Below are 18,543 nucleotides of genomic sequence, written 5' to 3' on the forward strand. Positions count from 1 at the left end.
GGGCCTGACTTCCGTTGTTTATGGCTCCTTGAGGCTTAGGGGAGTATTGCATGATGCTGCGTCTCATGGAAACACAACTTGGAGCTTCAAAAGCCTGTTGCTCAACTGGTAGCTGTCGTCATGCTGCGTTTTTTGACAGGCAGCAGAAGGGGAGTAACAAGTCGTTTCACCTGGCACTAGGGAAAGATAAGCTCGGGGTACAGCTCCTAAATGCCTTGCATTTATTTTTCCTTTTTCACTGGCAAAACAGATTTGCTTGGGTAGTGTGGGCCTGGAGAAGTCAATGGTGAGCTCTTAGTGTGGGCTGGTTTTTGGGTGGAAAGGCTGTTTCTGTGGCTGGTGCTTGCAAAAGGGACCCAGATTGAAGAGAGCATCTAGCACAGCATCAGCTCTGCGGGGCAGCTGGCCTGACTGTGCCTGGGATCTCACCTGGCTAGGTGTTTTTCCAAAATAATTGGGTTCTCTTATGCCTTTCGTGGCTGTGGCTGGATCCTATTGCTGGATGCTGTGGAGGAAGGCATTACATTTTTTTGCTGTACTCCTTTGATTTAAATTTCTAATTCCTTCACTTTTTTGTTTAGTTTTTTTTGTGGGGTTGTTTTTTTTTTTTTTTGGTGTGGGTTGAGTTTGTTGGTTGTTTTTTTTAATTCTAATAACTTAGCATTGCTACATTTGCAGAAGTCTCCTCCTGTGGAGGCTGAATGCAACTAGTTGGAGGCAGGAAGCTTTCCTTCCAGTGGGTAAGCCATCCCCAAGGACTGATGAGTGGTTTGACTCTCTCTTGGCCTCCCAAAGCTGGAAACAAATCAGATAAATTGCAGGAAGGTCATGAATGACGGCAGGGAGGATGCGCAGCAAAATGAATTGAGCAAGAGACTTACTTTTCCACTTAGTCCCAAAGCGTTCTCCTCTCCCCGCTCCTTAGTCTTGCCTGGCAAAGCAAGACTTGAGCTGATGTGCTCAGGGACAGCAGCTTCTTCCCCAGTGCTTTTTGATCCACTCGCAGCCTCTGGGTTGCTTTCAGTCGCTTCTGCGTTCCTGATTTTCTCTGCTTGTTTTGTGTCATTAATCCCAAATCCTGCTCGAGTCGGCTCCGGCTGCCTCGCATGGGCAGATGCGCTGTTGAATGTGCTGCTCTGAAATGTCCTCTCGGCCCCCTCCTGCCAGTGCCCATGGGGATGTCGGGACTCGAGGTGGTTCAGGGATGCTGAGATGTTCCCCTTCTCCCACCGCACATGCACAAACCTTCCCAAACCATCTCAGCACAGTGAGGGTTCTGGGTGCATGCTAGAAAAACACCCCTCCAGCCTACACCAAGAAAGCCATGGTCCTGCCTGGCTCATAAATACCATCATTTTAAACCCTTGTACCCTTCCTATTTGAAAGTTGCACTTGCTATCCAGGTAAAGATCCCCTGGGAAAAGGGAACGTGCTGAAAAAATACCCAAGTGACTCGAGCCAGATGCTGGGCGTTTTCTCCAAAGCTTGCGATTCGTGATTTGCTGCTGACAGCATGAACTGGTGTTAAGTTATTAAATTGCAGATGAGCTCATCACTTGGCCTCGAACAAGTTTCAGCCTTGAGTGGCTTTAAAATATTACATGTGGTGGAAAAGAGACAATGCTGGTGTGGCAGAGAGATTTAGGGAGCAGCTGAGAAAGACATCTGTGCATAAAAAAAATGTGTACCAGGAGGGAGGAGGGAATACTTCATGTGAAAAATGTAAGCTTCCCCAGGAGAGAGGAGGGGAAAATTCTCTGATTTATTGGTTCTGCATTTTAATTTTAACTTAAGAGAAAATTGTCAGAGTTTTGAGATGCTTAAAGATGCTAAGCCTGGTTTGATCCTCAAGGATCCCAGTGTGTTGGGAGCTGTGTGTGCGGGATTACTTCTACCAAGCCCCAGAACTGTCTCCTTTGGTAGTGCATGGTGTTTGGCTGCGATGCCATATGACCATGGGCCAAATCCATCTCTGCTTGATGTTTGCTCAATCCTAATGTTGAGCTCTACCAGACTGGGAAGGAAACATCCACACTGTTGTTAGGAGAGGTGTTTCTCTCCCTGAAAGAGTGGGAGTTCCCTTTGGGGGTCTCCCTGCCCTACATTACCTGCACAATTTCTATTTCTCCCTTTTTTTCCTCTTGCAAAGGAGCCTGAGCTCCTGAACCCCCCCCAGTTCTGTGCAGTCACCTGTGCAGTGCCAAAACACACGAGGATGAAGATGGTCTTGAATTAAGAAGTTAGTTTTCCCAGCCTAATTAAACCTGAGGGCGTCGGAGCAGCCTTGGTGGGCTGGCCTGGCTGTCACAGTGCTGCTCCTGGGGAGCACAGCTCACGCCCTCATCTTAGCTCTACATCTCAAGGCTGAGGTTAATCCTTTTTTTTTTAAGTGCAAACTTGGCAGAAGCCGTAAGATAGATCATAAGTCGGTTCAGCCACTTTATTTTTCAAACTAGGTGTGTTTGCAATCAGTGGAGGCGTTGGGTGGTTGGGCTTTGTGGCTGGTTGGATTTGTTGTTTTGAGGCTTTTTTTGGTGCTCCCGGCGAGGGAGAACAGCCCCACTCGTGTGGGTTTTTTAACTGCCTCGGCTCGTTTTTACTAAATGGCCTGATTGCAAAGAGTCAGCAAAGCGCTATCTCAGTCAGTGCTGCCGTGATGCCCCTAAAGATAACAAGGAAACCAGGACGATGAAGACTTGCCACCTCGTTTGTGGCATGAGGTGTAATTGCACGCAATGCCAGATCTGTCTGGCTGCTACAGCCAGTGTCTTAAGATGGAATAGATTGCTTTTTTAAGTGGAGATGGTCATTTTCATCCTGTCTGAAGTCACAGAGCATCAGCGCCTACAACCAATGTGCCTTCCCGTGCGGTTCGTTGGGGTCGGAGCATCTCTGAGCTCAGGACAGGCTCCAATTTATTGCAGAGCGCCAAGTTGTTATTGGCTTGGATTTGCTGTATAAAAACACTGAGGGGAGGAGAAAGGGAACTTCTTCATGTAAATTATTAACAAATTGCATGTGTGGCTGTCAACAGTGAGCTGCATACTGTGGCCCTGGAGCAGCTGGGCTCGGGGACATTGGCCAGAGGAAGGCTCTCTCGGGAGGCTTTTAACACACACCTAAGCTGATCGAGTTGCAGAGTGGTGCCAGGACCTGGGGACGGTCCCCACCCTCAGCCACGCGTTTCTGTCCCCATCTGTGCCCTGGGTCTGACGGGGGTCATGGATTTCTGACAGTTGAAGCTCCTGAATTGTATTTCTGTTTTTCTGCCTTGTCTTTATCCATCTCTGTATATACAAAGGGAGGTTACTCAGGTCCTCAGGTCTGTGATTATCTTCTTTTCCCCCCTTTTTAAATAGTTTTTAGACCATGTAAAGCTACTTTCTTACTGCCATGTTGATTTTTTGATTCCCTACAACAGCTATGTCCAACCCTACTGCACTTCTACTTGTTTGGGCAAAAGCTGCCTTTGTACCGGGAGGGCTGGGAGCTGCGGTGCTGTGGCACATATTTGAGATGGACTCCTCTCTCACATCTGCAGGGCTTAACATCTCACTGAGCTGCTCTGCTCAGCCCTGTAAGGGAGATAGTGCTTCTGTGTGATGCCTGCCTTTTAGATGCATCATGAGTACTTGTGGTTATGGGTGATAAGTGCAATTTGTGTTTGTGAGATGCTCTAATGTCCTCACATGGCAAGTTCTGCAGAAGTGGAAAACGTTCAATAAATAACAAGTTATTAGTCAAAACTATAAATAAAAAGAGAGTCAGGAAGGCTGCTTTTTGCAGGATGGTGGTGAATAAGATTGTCCCAGCCCTGTGCTGTGTGTCTGACACTTTTTTTTTTTTTTTTATTGAGTCACTTAGACAAACTGAGACTCCCACATGACGCCTTCCTATTACTGCCATCTTATAAAGAACTTATTTGTCTTACTTTCCCCAGCTCCACACAACAGCACCCCCTGCCCTTGGGGTCCCCTCCTGTATTTCGTCCCTGTAGCTGGTTGGTTTTCCCTAAGAAAAGGACCAAAGCCACCATATGCTTTCTCCTTTACGCATGTTTCTTGCATCGCTCATTCCTTTTCCACCTGAAACTTCCACCTCATTTTTGCTGCTCAGCTTTTTTTCAGCCTCAGCTTTGTTGTAGAACTGGACCAGTTTGGTTTGATGGCACCACGATTAATCCCTGGGAGTGCTGCCATTGCTGGGCAGCAGACCTTTTCATCCCCAGAGACGTGTGTATTCAAGCAGCACAAAACTCTTCATGCCAGATGCCACCAGCTATGTGGGAGGAGGACTTGGCATTTGATGTAGTTGTGGACAGGTCTCTGTCTCCAGCATGGCTGTTCTTGGGGGTTCAGAAGTAGTTTTCCCTCAATGCTAGTGGAGATACAGATATGAGGATTTCACCATTGCCTGATTTTTTCGTGGATAGTTGAAGTGATTCCTCATTTGTGCTGTGTTTTGGTTCAGGAAGCCGGAGCAGACACTTAGAGCTGGACCAGCCCACCAGCTTAGAAATCCAGCTCCCGTTGCCAGTGAGGGCTTTAAGGACCAGAGGTTGTGGCTTCCTACACAAGTGTTTGCACTGGAATGATGCTGGTAGTCAGTTCTTCCTTACCAAGTAACATCTCCAGTATTCAGTGGTGGCTGTGAAACAACCACTTCCACGTTGTTTTAGTAGCGTAGGGGCTCTATCTTGCCAAAATGCATGGCAGCATGGCAGGCAGGTCTCAGCCTGGGTATGTCCCTGCCCACTGCGTCTTGTAGAGGTCATCTGGAAAGTAAATGCCTTTGGGTGGGTGTGATGGTGTCTCTGCTGTGGGAAGGTGGATGCGACACCCAAAGGAGAGATGAGTTTCCTGAAGTGTAGAACCCATAGGTCTTCATTTTCCTAAATCCCATCCATACCAAGTAGAGGAGGCTGCTTCTGGGCTTCACTCTTTAAAAGCGAAAGCAGGCCTTTGAAGACAAATACAACACCTTATTTCTGTCAAAAGGCAGAAGGGAAGTGGCTTGCTCAAGCTCACCCAGTAAGGCAGGGCTGGAAAATGGTCCAGCTCTCCTGGACCTCCAGTGTTGGACAGGACCTGTGAGGCACATTGCCCTGATGGACTGGCTCTGGCCATCCTATAGGGTGGCTGATGGACCTCGCTGCAATGTGTGGTCATCTGAGAGGAGTGCTGTCCTGTGCCCTAATTGGCTGCTGCTGAGGAACAAAACATAGTGGAGATAAAATATTTGAAGTAAGGAGTACACTATATATAACCCTACTCCTCCTTGTCCCTGTGCACTAACATATTTCATATAATGATGAGTTCTCTGCCAAAATTCCTCAAATTATTATGTCTAAGCATTGAAAATCAGAGAAGATAGTTTTGGAGAGGAGCTCAAGAGGCCTGATCCATCCCTAGGGCAGGATCAGCTCCATCTGAACTGTTTGTGACACATCCTTGTCCAGTTTCCAACAGCAGAGCCTCCACCCCTTCCCCAGGCAATCTAGTCCAGCACTTCGCACCCCCCCAATTTATCCCCCTCTTTCCCCTGCTGCAATTTTAGGCTCATTTCTTTCTCCCTATGCACAGCAGACCCAGAGCACCTCCATGCTGTATTTATTCCCCAATTCCTGTTTCATGCTGATCAAGCTGTCATGTTCTCTGGAGTCATCTTTGATTTTACCTTGTTGCAATCATCCTGTTCGCTGGGTGGATTTATGGCTTGTGAGAGGCATTGGGGTGTTCTTCCTGCAGCCCTAATGTCTCTTTGCAGAGCATATAAAGCACAGGGGTGCAGCTTTCCCCAGGGTGATGTGCTCATGTGTCCCTTCCTTGTGTTGGGTGGTGGTGCGGGATCACTTTCTTCTTGGCTTCTTCGTAGGGATCACCATTGTGGGCTAATTTTAAGATCTATGCTAGCACTGGCTTTTGTAGCACATCTAATATTGCTCATTTACCCTGTTTTTTGCAGGATTTAGGAATGGAGTCGACCTCTCTGGATGATGTCCTGTATCGATATGCCAGCTTTCGAAACTTGGTGGATCCAATCACTCATGACTTGATCATCAGCCTTGCTAGATACATCCACTGCCCCAAACCGGTAGGTACCATGGTCTCATCACACCTCCAGAACTGTGCTGGCTTGGGAAACCGCTCTGCTGGGAGCATGGAGCTTCTCCCTGAGTGCCAGGGAAAAAGCCTCCCAGTTACTGCTGTGCTTCTGTGCCTTTGGACCAAGAGGACCTGCTTGGAGATAGTGGTTTGATTGCACAGTGTCAGGCTTTCCAGCTGACCAAGTGACATTCCCCTAATGTTAGTATTTTGGGTGTTAGCACTTTGTTTTGCAAATGATTTCTGCTTTCTGCCGCTTTGTGTTTCTGTGTTAAAGACCTTACCCCATTAGGAACACTTTCCGCCTCGCAAGGATAACAGGCCATTCCTCGCCCTTGGGCGATTATTTATCATGACTCCAAATGACAAGAGAGTCCTTGGCTCTGCCTTCAAGGCCAGGTTCATAAAAAAGCGGAGCCTCCATGGGCAGCTGTTTGGGCTCAAACATGAGCAGGTTTCTGTGTGACCGCAGCCACAGGCAGATGTGGGCTTTTTTAGACGCTCGGCCCCATTTGCTCACTGGCGGCTATAGCAGCATATGGGCTTTTGAAAATCCTGGGCTGGCTCCCTCCCTTCTCTTCCATGGTAAATGTGACTTTGCGTGGTGGCCACTGGCTGTTTGGATAATTAAGGTTTCTTCCCGCAGCCTTTCTTTTAAATAAGCGTATTGTCTGTGTCTGATTTGCAGAGCAGCGTAGGTTTAGAAAGGTGTGAAATCTCTCAAAACATGCTGGATGGCAAGGAAAAGGGATAGGAGAGAAGACCAAAAGCTACCAGACATTGATCGCAGAAGATGTAGGTGGCATCAGATCTCTGGGGGGTTTTGATCTCTTAGTCCTCCTGTGCTGCAGTTCCCTACTTGTAATTTTTGGGAGGATGGCACAGCTCCGCTAAATCGGTGTGATGTGTCCTGGCACTACAGTCATGGGGACATGTCGTGCACCAAAGATGAATTGGTTGCAAACATCTAAGATAACCATTTCCTCCGAAAGGTGTGTTTCTTCTGCAAAGCACCATGCAGAGTGTAGGGCGAGGGGGAGCTGTAGTTGGTGATGCTCCCTCGACTCTTCTTGAAACTCCCATTAATGGCCTTCTTCCTAAAGACACATTTCTGTCCATGTTTTTGTCTTCTTGTCTGGTACAGGTCAAAGTGTGGTGGAGAGCTGAAGGCTCATCTGTCATGACTGGGTTTTTCTTCTCCCCTGCACATTGCTTGTCAGGAACTAAAGTTACATTTGAAACAAATTATGTGAACTGTAGGAAGAGGCTGAATGACTTTTTTGTGGTAAGCCCAAAGGAGGGTTTGCAGGGCATCCTGGTGGGATGTCTTCATTGTAACAGCTTCCCTGGGAGTGTGGGAGCTGCGTGGCTTCCCTGAACTTGCTGTCTGGAACCAATAAGCTACCAAAAAGTTCACTTTGAGCAAAAAAGGAAGCCCTTCCACCCCCTTAACCTGCGTTTGGCTCTGATCATGCTTGCAGATGTGATGGAGCTCTGTTTGAGGGCCACCAGGAACCACTTCCAAGGCCATGTTGTTCCCAGCACTCTCCTTCCTTGTCCTCCAAACTCTTCCCATGCGTTTTTGTCTTTGGGAAATAGCTGCCTGGAGCAGTGCCATGGCATCAATCATCCAGGTTCATTACTGCATGTAAGACTTCATACGCTGACGTAACCTGGAGTGGGGAGGAGAGGTGCAAATGCCCCAGGCAGGGTGTGTGTCTGAGGTCTGTGGGTCCATCCCCTGTGACATGGAAGGGTGCAGCCCTTCCTGCAGTCCTCCTGGAAGTCAGCACCACCAATGTCCCAGCCACATCTCAGGGGACATCTGAGTCAGACCCAGCCGCCATTGGGGATCACACTGTGAACCCCAAATATTTTTTGGGTGTTCCTGAGGGGAATGTTTGTATTCCTCAGCAGGTCTCCGTGAGCTCATCAGGCCACTGAACTTCTGCCAAAAGCACACTTGTTGCACTCTGTATCCTTGGATTTTGATGGGGAAAGGGGTGGTTTGTTTGTTTTTTCCTCCTGGAGACAGCGAACTCGGAGCTAGCTCATCCATTCTTGTTTTTGCTGCTGAACTGTAAGGCATTTGCCCATCTCGTGCCTCCTTTTGATTTGCACGTGGCATTTTTAAGCTCTTTTTGGGAAGGGACTGTCTGTAGGTGTGGTGTGCCCGGTGCAATCAGGCTGGGGTCCGAGCTGGGACCTGCAGGCATCGCTCTCCTGTACTTACTGCTAAAAATGGGTCTTTAATTTCCTGTAAGAGTGTATGAAGGGATAGAGTCATTCACTTCTGTTTCTCGTGGATGTTTTACTTAATAATAACCTCCACCACTACTTAAAAATGAGTGAATATGCTTTTTTGAAATATTTAAAGATTCCTGTAATTTTGCTGAGGAAAAGCTGTGGTGATGCTCAGGGTGTGTCTGCCTGGACTACGGTGTGAAACTGGCTCTGAAAGTGCTTCATAAAACTCTCTACACTCAATAAACCATGTTGGGAAGGGTGGAGCAAGTGCAGCAGTGTGCAGATACGGCTTGGGGACGTCAGGGACCCAAATCTCCATCTCCAGACCGAGGATGGATGTCCCGTGTCCTATGGTGCGAGCTCAAGATGCAGACACATCCCTGTGCTATGTAGCAAACCCATGCAAGGATACCAATATATCCTTTCCCTTTTCTTATGGAGAAAAAGATCCTTGCCTCTCTCCTCCCCCATGGGGCAATGAGATGGGAAACTGAAGAAACCTATTTTGACGGGCCTGTTTCCAGGCAGAGAGGCCCCGTTTCCCCGCTGAGGTTACCCTTTTCCAAAGCGTCGTGACTAAGCTGGTTTCTCCGCCACGTTTTGCCCTGGGAGAGGACCGAGCCGTGGCCAAGTGTGCGCTCTGCGCTCCTCGTAAAAATAACCCGAGGCCGCTGATGCAACGGCGAACTGCTCCACTGCCGAATACCTGCTTTTGCATGTCTCCCTGCATGTTTCTTTTGGCATTAAATGCTGTGAAGAAGTTAGTGCCAGTGTAAGCATAGAGAGGCAAACTCAATACTGAACCATGGGCTTCTAGCAAACCATGGTGGTAAAACATGCAATAGCAAACCCGAATAAATCCAGCCCATGCAGCACTGAGGCTCTTCTTCTGCATGAGATGATGCTCGTTGGATGCACGTGGTCCTCTCCCCCTCCTTTGCATAGCTCAGGGCTTGCACCATGCCATGCACTTGCTTTGGTGCTGGAGAAAGGGATGGCATCTCTGGGCCAGCGGTCCTTTATGAGGCTGCTGCAGCAAATGCTGGCAGGTGGCAAGTTGTCACATGAAAGCGGCGACAGCTGTATTGATACAGCAAAGAAAATATCACCGTATTCTGCTGAGCAGTGAGGTGCTCCATCAGGAATCTTTGAGGGCTCACAGACAGTTGCCAAGCCCTGGAGCATCCCTGGGAGGTTGATACGGGTGTTGCCTTGCAGAGGAAAGCAGGGACCGTGCAGATGACAAGTACAGCAACAGCAGGGCTGTGCTGCAGCACATGGTCCATGACTTAGCCTTGCTTGGGCATTAAGTGCCACCAGCTGTGCTTTAAACCCTCTTTTTTGCAGCAGCTCAGGGTGTTGGGTGAAAAGTAATTTCATCCTGGTATTTGGTTGTGATTTTCCAAGACACTGATTTTCTTTATGTCCCCAAACCCCAGCATGCCTTAGTCACTTGGGTTATTTTCCAGCATCCAGTCCTCCTTTCCCCCAGACCTCTCTCCCTCCCTGCAGTTTCTTTGACAGAGACTTGGCAGCAGCGTACGAGAGCAGGAGAAAGCTCAGGGCCAGGAGTGTTGCAGAAGTTTGGGCTTTTGCTCTGCCTGCCAAAAGTACGCTTTTGCATCCTGTGGCACGAATATACATGGATATGTAGGTTGAGGCAGCTGTGGACTTGCCCACATCCGTAAGGTGGGACAGATGGGGCTGCAGAATGGGGCTGACCTGGACCCTGGTCCCTATTAACCTGCTCTATTAAATACGTGTCCGCTTGGAGTTCTGGGGTCTCGCTTTCCTCCTCCCTCTTGGAGAGAGCATTTCCCTGCTTTCTGTACATTGCTCTTTCCACTCAGCCTCTATTTATGCCACCCTTAGCTTGAAGGTGACCCCTTGGTCTCTCCTCTGAGCTAAAATAAAAGTTGAATCGTTTTTCCGAGCTCTGGGTAAACACGTCCTGGTCTGTATGGCCAGAAAAAAGTTGGCCTGGGCTCTCCAACGTGGTTGTGGCTCAGCGCAGTTCAGTGGATGCTTATTCCAGCGAGTAAATTCAAACCAGCAGCAAGGCAAGAAGCTTAGCTTGTGCTGGAGGAGCCTGGAGAGCTTTGAATGAGCCTGAGCACGGAAATTGTTTGGGTGAGCTTTCGTACGGACATCAGGGTATGGCATGTAAAGGCTGGATCATGTCTCTCTGGGCCCTGCTGAGATCCCAGCCTTCCCCGAGGTGCTTGTGTTCGGGTGACTTTTGCTAAAGGAGCCAAGTGAAAACTCTTTTCCGTATCACTTGGAAGTCAGGGTTTGGATTCGGTCCCATCCCTGCTTACATGATTCAACTGAAACTTGGTGTCTTGAGCGCCCCTTCCTCAAGGGGCTGGGATGTCCCTGCAGCACAACCATGTGGTGCCTCCAGAAATGCTGATGGAGCCGAGTGATAACAACTGCCCCCCTCCAGCTGGGCTTGCTGGGTTGCTGTCTGTCAGGAAAGGTTTCAGATTGAATAGATGCTGCCATTGCACGCGAACGTTGTGTTGAGCAATGCCCGAGATGTGGTCTCTGTATTTATCACCTTGTGCACCTATTTGAAACCTTTGGGGGTTTATTATGCCTTAGAAGGGGTGGTTTTGCTCTTCTGGAAACTCTCATATTGTGCAGCAAGTTTTCCAGCGTCAGTTCGAGGGTGTGTTTGCACAGGATCAAAGACATTTGAACAAGTGTTTTCTTCCCCATGGCCATGACCTTGGGGCAGTCTTTTATCTTCCTGCCTCTCTCCAGCCCTGTGGAAAGGTGCCAGGCGGGTTCCTTGGAAAGCGGCTCAGCCCCAAGCACAGCCCAGGGCCATCCCTTGCCTGGGTAAGGAGGCAGCAGTGCCTCTTGGGCCCCGGGGCCGATGTCTGTCTGTCCCCGTGAATGGGGAAAGGGGACAAAATGCTTTGGCAAAGCTGCGTGGCGTTGGATGGAGCAGCCCCGATGCCCTGTATCTTTCCTGCAGCCGCTCAGGTTTCCAGCGGGAGTTGTTCCAGGCAAAGGAGCTGAGAACACAAGCGCGTAAGGAGCAAAGGGCCCCCGTAAAAAATTCACAGCTCTCTTTGCCAGCAGGAATATCTGGCCATAAACTATTGGAAAATTAAAATGCTTTCTTTTTCCACAGACCAAAGCCACATGTGTGGATGACTGATGACCGTGATAGGGAGTGAGTCAGGCTTTCCTCCGGTTTGAGGACTTGTTGAACGTGGGGTAAGCACTGAGTGGAGCCGGAGGAGAGGAGAAAGTGAAGCCTTGGGCAAAGGCTGCTTTTTTCCCTTGTGACCTTGGGCTGTTTGATTGCACCAGCTCGTATGGTCCTGGGGATGTGCCCAGGTACTGGGGAACAGCTGGAGGTGTGGAAGCTCATCCAGCCCCTGAAGGCTGCCCAGATTAGATCCAAAGTGAGATTTTGGCTTGCTCATCCCCATTCTGCTGCTTTCTGTGGAGGGAAGGCTTTTCTGATGGTCGACGGCTGGAGAAGGGCTGGCAGAGCAGTTTAGAAAAACCTCATCCCAAAGTTCAGCTTTGCCTGTCCTTTCTTCTCTTGGCGCCTACACATCTTAGGCTGCAGCTCCACGAAGAAGGCGGGTGAAAGATGTAGTCTTGGCTGCACGTAGGGTGCTAGGTATGGGCAAACATCTCGGTGTGGAAGCTGTGTACAGCAGATAATGTGGTCCTCAACTTCCCCACCAAAATTCATAGTGTTTCAACATATATGGGGACAGCAATGCGTTAGGGAGGGCATTTAAAAACTCTTGTAACAGATTGGTGGAGCTGGAGGGGTGATGTGCTGGGACTGGAAGCAAAATGGATTTTGCCCATGTAGCTCTGGATAGAGGGAAGATCTATTTTCTTCTTCGCTTCTGTGTCATTTGAGAAATATGTGCTTAGCCTCATCCTTGGCTCAGATGTCTTTTCCTGCATGAGGTCTAAATTGATCAGATTTGCAGTATGGGTTCGATTACATGAATTGTCACCCATGAAAACAAGAAAGTATAGAAAGAAAAAGTGATTATTTTGACCTGGATGAAATAATCTATTTCTAACCCTTCTTCAGCCCTGTGGTATATGGATTTAACTTACAGCTGATGCTGGCTTTTTTATGCTCTGCTTTTTTAAAATGTGTTATTTCTGATAGAGCTGTGGTGAAGCTAAAATGAGCATTTTTGCTCTTATTTACTATCCTGTGTGCTAAAACAGTATTAATAAACTCAATTTATACAGGGTGAATATAATCAGGTTATCATGACTGCCAGCTCAGTGCCTTTATCCCCAAATGAAGCACATGATCCAGCTCCTTTAACATGTGTGTTATTATTTGATCTTGAATTCAAATCATCATTCCAAGTTTCTGATGTCGCACTCATTTTTATAGCAGTACGAGCTGAAATTACAGGTATGAGGTGATGACACATGGAGGGACACTCAGGCGCAGTCTGTTGGGTGAGCTTCTCAGCCTCAATGAGTTTCTTACCTTTCTCTTTTGCTATTAGATGTGCAAGGAAAATGCATCTCACACATCTTCTTACAAAGCTCGCAAGATTCCAGAAGCAAAGTGCCATGAGAGCACGGAGTAGTATTTGTTCTTTGCTGTAAGAAACATCATAAAAGGAAGCTGATTTATGAATGAAAACCCTCTAAACCCCCAAATACCTGGTATAAAAGCCAAGGGGCTGATGGAGATTCACTAAGTCAATTGTATACGGTATTAATAGCTTTTTTTTCCCCTTTTTTTTTTTCCCTGGTCTTGCTCCAAGTGTGAAGATCAGCCTTCATGGGTATTTAAGACATCTGCAATACATTAAATCCTGCAGTATGAAACAGGCTGTGAAGCTCAGACCCCACTAATGACAACTCTGGTTCTGTCCTAAGTTCGTGTGTCACACCCTCTGCTCGTCTTTTCTTTGCAAAAAGAGAGATGTTCTCTAAAGCCCCTGTGTGTGAGCTAAAGCTGAGCAGAGTGCCTTGGAAACAGGGGAAAATTGCACTTTGCAGGGTTTTTTTTAATATTAAGGCTAAAAGGGAATAACTGTGAGGTCTAGATGGGCTGTGATGGCACAGCTACTGGCAAATTTGTGGTTTCACCTGTGAAATGGGACTGCAGAAGGAGAGGGGATGAGCCCTGCCTCAGCTTCCTTGCCCAAACCCCGTGTGATGTGAGGAAGCCCCTGCTGTCCTCGTCCCTCCCTGCCTGATGAACTTGCTCCCCGGCACTCAGCCTGTTTGCACGTGGGGATGTCAAGCAATTAATCACAGTCCGGTCTGTGGCACTGTTCTTCTGGCATCTCTTTTTAAAGCAATACACCTTGCCTGTATCAGTGGGGAAGTGGCAGGATGCCACCTTTTATTTAAGCACACTTCATGGTGTAGGAATCCAGGGAGAGTGTTCCTGTTCTTCAGAAAAAAAAACACATTAACTATATTTCAAGCAATAGCACCTTGTAAAAGATGCTAAATCTGTGTTCCCCCACAGCACCAGCGTCACGGCTGTAGGATGAACTGGCCTCGATTTGTGCAAGGCACTGTAATTCTTTTTTTGCGTGTAGGGTTTATGTGCCCTTAACCTCTGGGCTGCTTTGTTTTCCCTTCTCTGAGGCAGTATGTGATGGGCTGAGCCCCCTTCCTGGGTAGCTAGTATCTCCCTTGGATGCCGGGGCTGATTTATGAAAATTATAGCCTCTTTTGGCCATATTATGGTGACTTTTATACCAGCTGTGTCTCTGAGGGAAATTCAGCTTGTGATGGGAGTTGAGCCTGTTCAGCAAAGAAGAGGCAGGCCTGGGGAAGCCCACCCAGCACACCCTGTTATCAGTGCCATAAAAAATTCCCTTGGATTAAAAAGTATTGAGATTTTTATGGGTTTGGGCTAAGACCTGGCAGCGTGTGCAACTCTTACTGCAGTTTGGAGAGACAAAGAAGTCTTTCTCACATTCCCAGCTACCTAACTGATACCATGTGGGGGTCAATGAATAGAGGATCTGTAATTTGAAAGTCTCTGTAGTGCTGCAGCACAATTTCAGATGAAAGAGGCTGTATAAACACAAATGGTTATTGAATGAGCTGACTGAGGCTTTTCAAAAAATTTAAAAAAAAGTCCGGTGTAGCCAGGGTGACTTTTATCAAACTTTAATCTTTTTATCTCTTTTGGATTGCTTAAACCGAAAATCTCAGCGCCGGCTGGCAGAATTGCTGGGCCCCTCGCTCAGTTCCCATAATAATAAGATGACCTTTCCTAACCACTGCGTAACCATCTGCAAACCCTCCTAAATGCCGCAGGGTGGATTTTCTCAGCTTGGAGATGGATTTTGCAATGCCTTCAAAATGTCAGGTGCCACACGAGCTGGTGAGTGATGTGCGAAGCGCTGCGTGCACAGCCAAGCAGTTGAGAGCATCTTGGGTGACACCAGTGGTCGGTGATGGGTGTCATCACACAGGTCAGAGCTGGAGCAGAAGATTAAAAAAAAGAACCAGGAGCAGGAAAAGACATGCTGCAGTGGCCCCATCTTTTCTCAGAAGGCCGAGCACCCAAGATAAACTTCAGAGCTGAATCCAAAGCAGAAGAGAAGGGAGAAGGGCGAAGGTCAGCACAAGTATTTTAATGCCAAAAAGAGAAGGAGAAGGTATGTGGCAGCATTTTGGAAGGATCTACCAGTTCCTTGGGTCAGTTGTTTCTTCCCTGCTTCCTTATTTCTCATCCCAATTTCTTCTCCTCTAGAGAAAAAAAAACATAGGAGATGACACAGACCCCCACTGACTCTGCTCTTGACTCTCCCAGTGATGCTCCATGGCTGGACAGAGAAGAGGCTCCTCTTGCCTTGCTTCTTGGTGGCCTCCCCTTCGTGGTGGGCAAGAAAAAGAACCATAAGAGATGCTCTGCTGTTGGTCGTGACAAGCGATGTTCATTTCTAGTGTCAGTGAAGTCTCTTGGAGAAGGGTCTACTGTTTGTCTTGTGACAGCACCTGGGGCTCAGCAGTTTTGCCCTGACATAAAAGAAGAAACTACATCTTTACATGAGGTGCCTGGGGGTTTCAGATTGTCTTCTAGAAAATACTTTCCATCTATGCCGTCTTCCGTGTTGAAGCCAGATCTTACCTGCCTCTTCCATAGATCCTCAAGTCCGTATAAGATACAGTTGTCACCTGCGTGCTCTGCTCCTCTGCCTGCAGACTGATACCAGCTTTCCAAGAGGGTTGTCAGAGGCAGCAGTTTTTGGATGAAAATGCTCGGAAAATTCAGAAAAGTCAATCTATTAACACAGGGAAAGGGCAAAGGGTTTGCTGCTCATCCCTGTCGATGTGATAGAGACGGAGACTGCATGAATGTGGAGGACATTTGAATGGAGTCCCTGGTCTCTTACTCAAGAGCTCCCCTCCAAAAAAGTGTCACCCAAGAAGCACATTGAAGAGCCACTGGTATGCAAACCATGCCACAAAACCAATTTGGGTCAAGCAGGCTTTGTCTAATCCTGTCCCTTGCTCCCAGAGAATCACAAGATGGGGAATATTCCTAGGAAAAACTATGATGAAGGAGGGTGAACCACTGAAGCTGAGCTTCTTTCACTAGAGCTGGCAGGGGCTGTAGTTGCCCTGATTAAATTTAGTCTTTTCTAAGGACCCTTCTGGCACAGCTCTGGCAGCCGAGAGTTGTGTGTCATTGCACGGAAATACCGGTGCAAAGGCAGGTTCCCATCCCCATCCCGAGCTGAGCATTCGGGACTGTCCGCCCTGCCACGCGCTTCACCTGCAGCCTCTGCCATAACGCCAAGTAAATCCCCGAGGGAAATGACGGATGAAGAAACCAGGTACCTCATTAAACAGTAACAACATACTTTATTGATGTTTTCTGATGGTAATTGACGTTTGAGTTCAGCCCATTTGGCTTTTAATCAGAACATAATTTACCATGAAGGAAGGAAGCGTATTGATTCCCTGCCTCCTCAGGGGACCATTATTTATTTACCTCGAGCACTGAAAAGTGCGTGATGGGGACCTCTCCCACGGTGCAGCTGGAGGGAAGAGCTGGGTGACTTGGGCACTTGGATGGATATTTTAATATCTATTTTCAGCCGAACTCACAGGTGTGTGAACCCTAAGCAAGCAAACGGTCTGCTGGCGGTGTGGACTTGCAGAAATGAAGGGTTTAACGAGGAGAGTTTGAGGGTTTTAATAAGGAAGGATGTCCTCTCTGTTGATAGACCATGGCTGGAATTGCCCAGCCATGGATTATGGCCGCATCTGACCTGGTTCAGGTAGAAAAGTCCCACTCACCATTTGTCAAGCTGAGTGTAAAAAGCTCTAATAGATATTATGACCCGATCTCAGCTGTTCTGGGGATGCAAGCCACTGGTACACCCATTTTTCAACCCTGACCGCCGAAGGCTGTCAGTGCCCGGGACACATTTTGGTTAGCCCTGTTACATCCCTGCTGCTCTCCTGCAAAGCACGTCTCTAGGGTTTGGCTGTCTTGGGGTCTTGGAGATGCTTTCACCCAGCCAAATAGAGGAGATGTATTGGTGAGCAGCACTGCAGATTTGGGGTGGGTCAGGACCCCGTGGGATGCTGATGAGGTGAGAGAAGCCCCTCTCTCTGGTTAACCCCACATGCACGATGTGTCCTCCTTCCCCTGGGGATCACCAGCCAATTGTCCCTTCCAGAAGGGATGCAGCTGCCCTGCCTCTTTTGGGCAAAAAGTAATAAAGAAATGCAAAGAGCCAAGGTCTGGCAGGTAGGGAAGTTGCCGGTGGGATTTTCAGCAATTGCTCTTCATAGATGATAGGGACTGTGATTTCTGGCCAGAGTCCAGCAAGTGATTATCTCACAGTTTGGGATATTTGGGGATTTGGGTAAGAGCTTTATCCCACCCTTTCCATCTTCAAAGAGTTTTGCAGTCATTAGGTAATTTGCTAATCCTCCCAGTTTCTCTGTCACTTTCTCTTTTCTCCTTTCCATCCAGCTTTCCAGGAAATCCCCAGCACAGCTCTTGTGTCTGCATTGGTAGTTTTGCATCCGCTTGGAGCGCCTGATGAAGCGACCCTTCTCCCTCAAGCCTCGCTGCATCCCGGAGCTGTTGCTGGGAGAGCTTGGCTGGAGCACAGACACTGCTATTGGCTGCTGCTTCATTACTGTGATCTTATCTTTTTTTCTTGAAAAAAAAAAGAGAAAATTCCCAGTTCTGCTATGCCTGTGAGGGCCCCACAGTGGTTAATGAGCTGAAGGCGAGTGTTGCTCTGAGGGTTATGCCCTTGCCCTGGGATCCATGTTTCTGTGCCTGCCTGCAGCGGGGAGCAATGGGGACCGATGCGAGGGGGTCGCTGCCGCCCCTTCCCAGGCTCTGGTGCACGTCACGAGACTCCCAGGGGTTGTGACGAGGGGATGAGAGCCCCCATGGAATGACATAAATATTTGCAGTGGTATCCTGGGGACACTCCTGCGCTCCTCCAACAGCAATAACAGGCTGGACTGGGGTTTGCTTCCCGTGGGATCTGGTGCGGTGCAGCTGAGACACAGGCTCCGTAGGAGACTTGTTGGGCTGGGAAAATCTCTACGTGCTGCCCTACATCTGGGACATAAATAACCAAATAATCTACTTCTGGTTTAACCCCGGGGTGAGAGGGGTACGAAGAGCAGTGAGTCGTTCCTGCATTTAGCAGCAAAAGTAGGTACTGGGCTCCAACCTGTGGTTCCCAATGGGATGCCTCCTGAGAAACTCCAGCTTATGCAGAGAGACCATCTAGGGCAGGGTCTGGCTGAAGAGCCCCATTTGCTTAAGGCAGGATGATGGGAGGTATCATGGACACTGTGCAAAGCTCCATGCACCCATCACTCTGCAGCATGCGTCTCCATCCTGTGTGCGTCACCCCCAAGCAGGGTCTGAGAGCCTGAAAAGGAAATAGAGGAGCCCCCCTGGAGATGCAGTGGTTGCTGCAGCCCGGGGCCACGAGGGTAAGTAGAGACATCAGGTCTGTAGGTGATGGACGATGCTGTTTGCTGAAACTCGGAGGTGCTTTGCCTGCAAACTGCTCCTGGATGGTGGCAGTGAGTGATGGGGAGCAGCTGAACCCCACTGGGGAGGAGCTGCCCAGGGGCTCTGCGTCCCCCAAGATTCCCAATTCAGTCCTCCCTGTCTGTGTGTGTAGGAAGATGGTGAGTGCCATCTTCCACCGAATACACTGAT

General features: G+C 48.5%; 1 protein-coding gene across 1 annotated transcript in view; it reads left to right on the forward strand.

The window, feature by feature from the left end:
• LRRC75A (leucine rich repeat containing 75A) overlaps positions 1-18,543 on the forward strand; it is an 86,089-nt gene that overhangs the window by 25,505 nt on the left and 42,041 nt on the right. The window contains exon 2 of the mRNA XM_074160704.1: positions 5,965-6,093. Coding sequence (XP_074016805.1) covers positions 5,965-6,093 — 129 coding nt within the window. The remainder of the gene's footprint in view (positions 1-5,964; positions 6,094-18,543) is intronic.

Source organism: Numenius arquata, chromosome 18 (assembly GCF_964106895.1).
Source record: "Numenius arquata chromosome 18, bNumArq3.hap1.1, whole genome shotgun sequence".
Lineage (NCBI taxonomy): Eukaryota > Metazoa > Chordata > Aves > Charadriiformes > Scolopacidae > Numenius > Numenius arquata.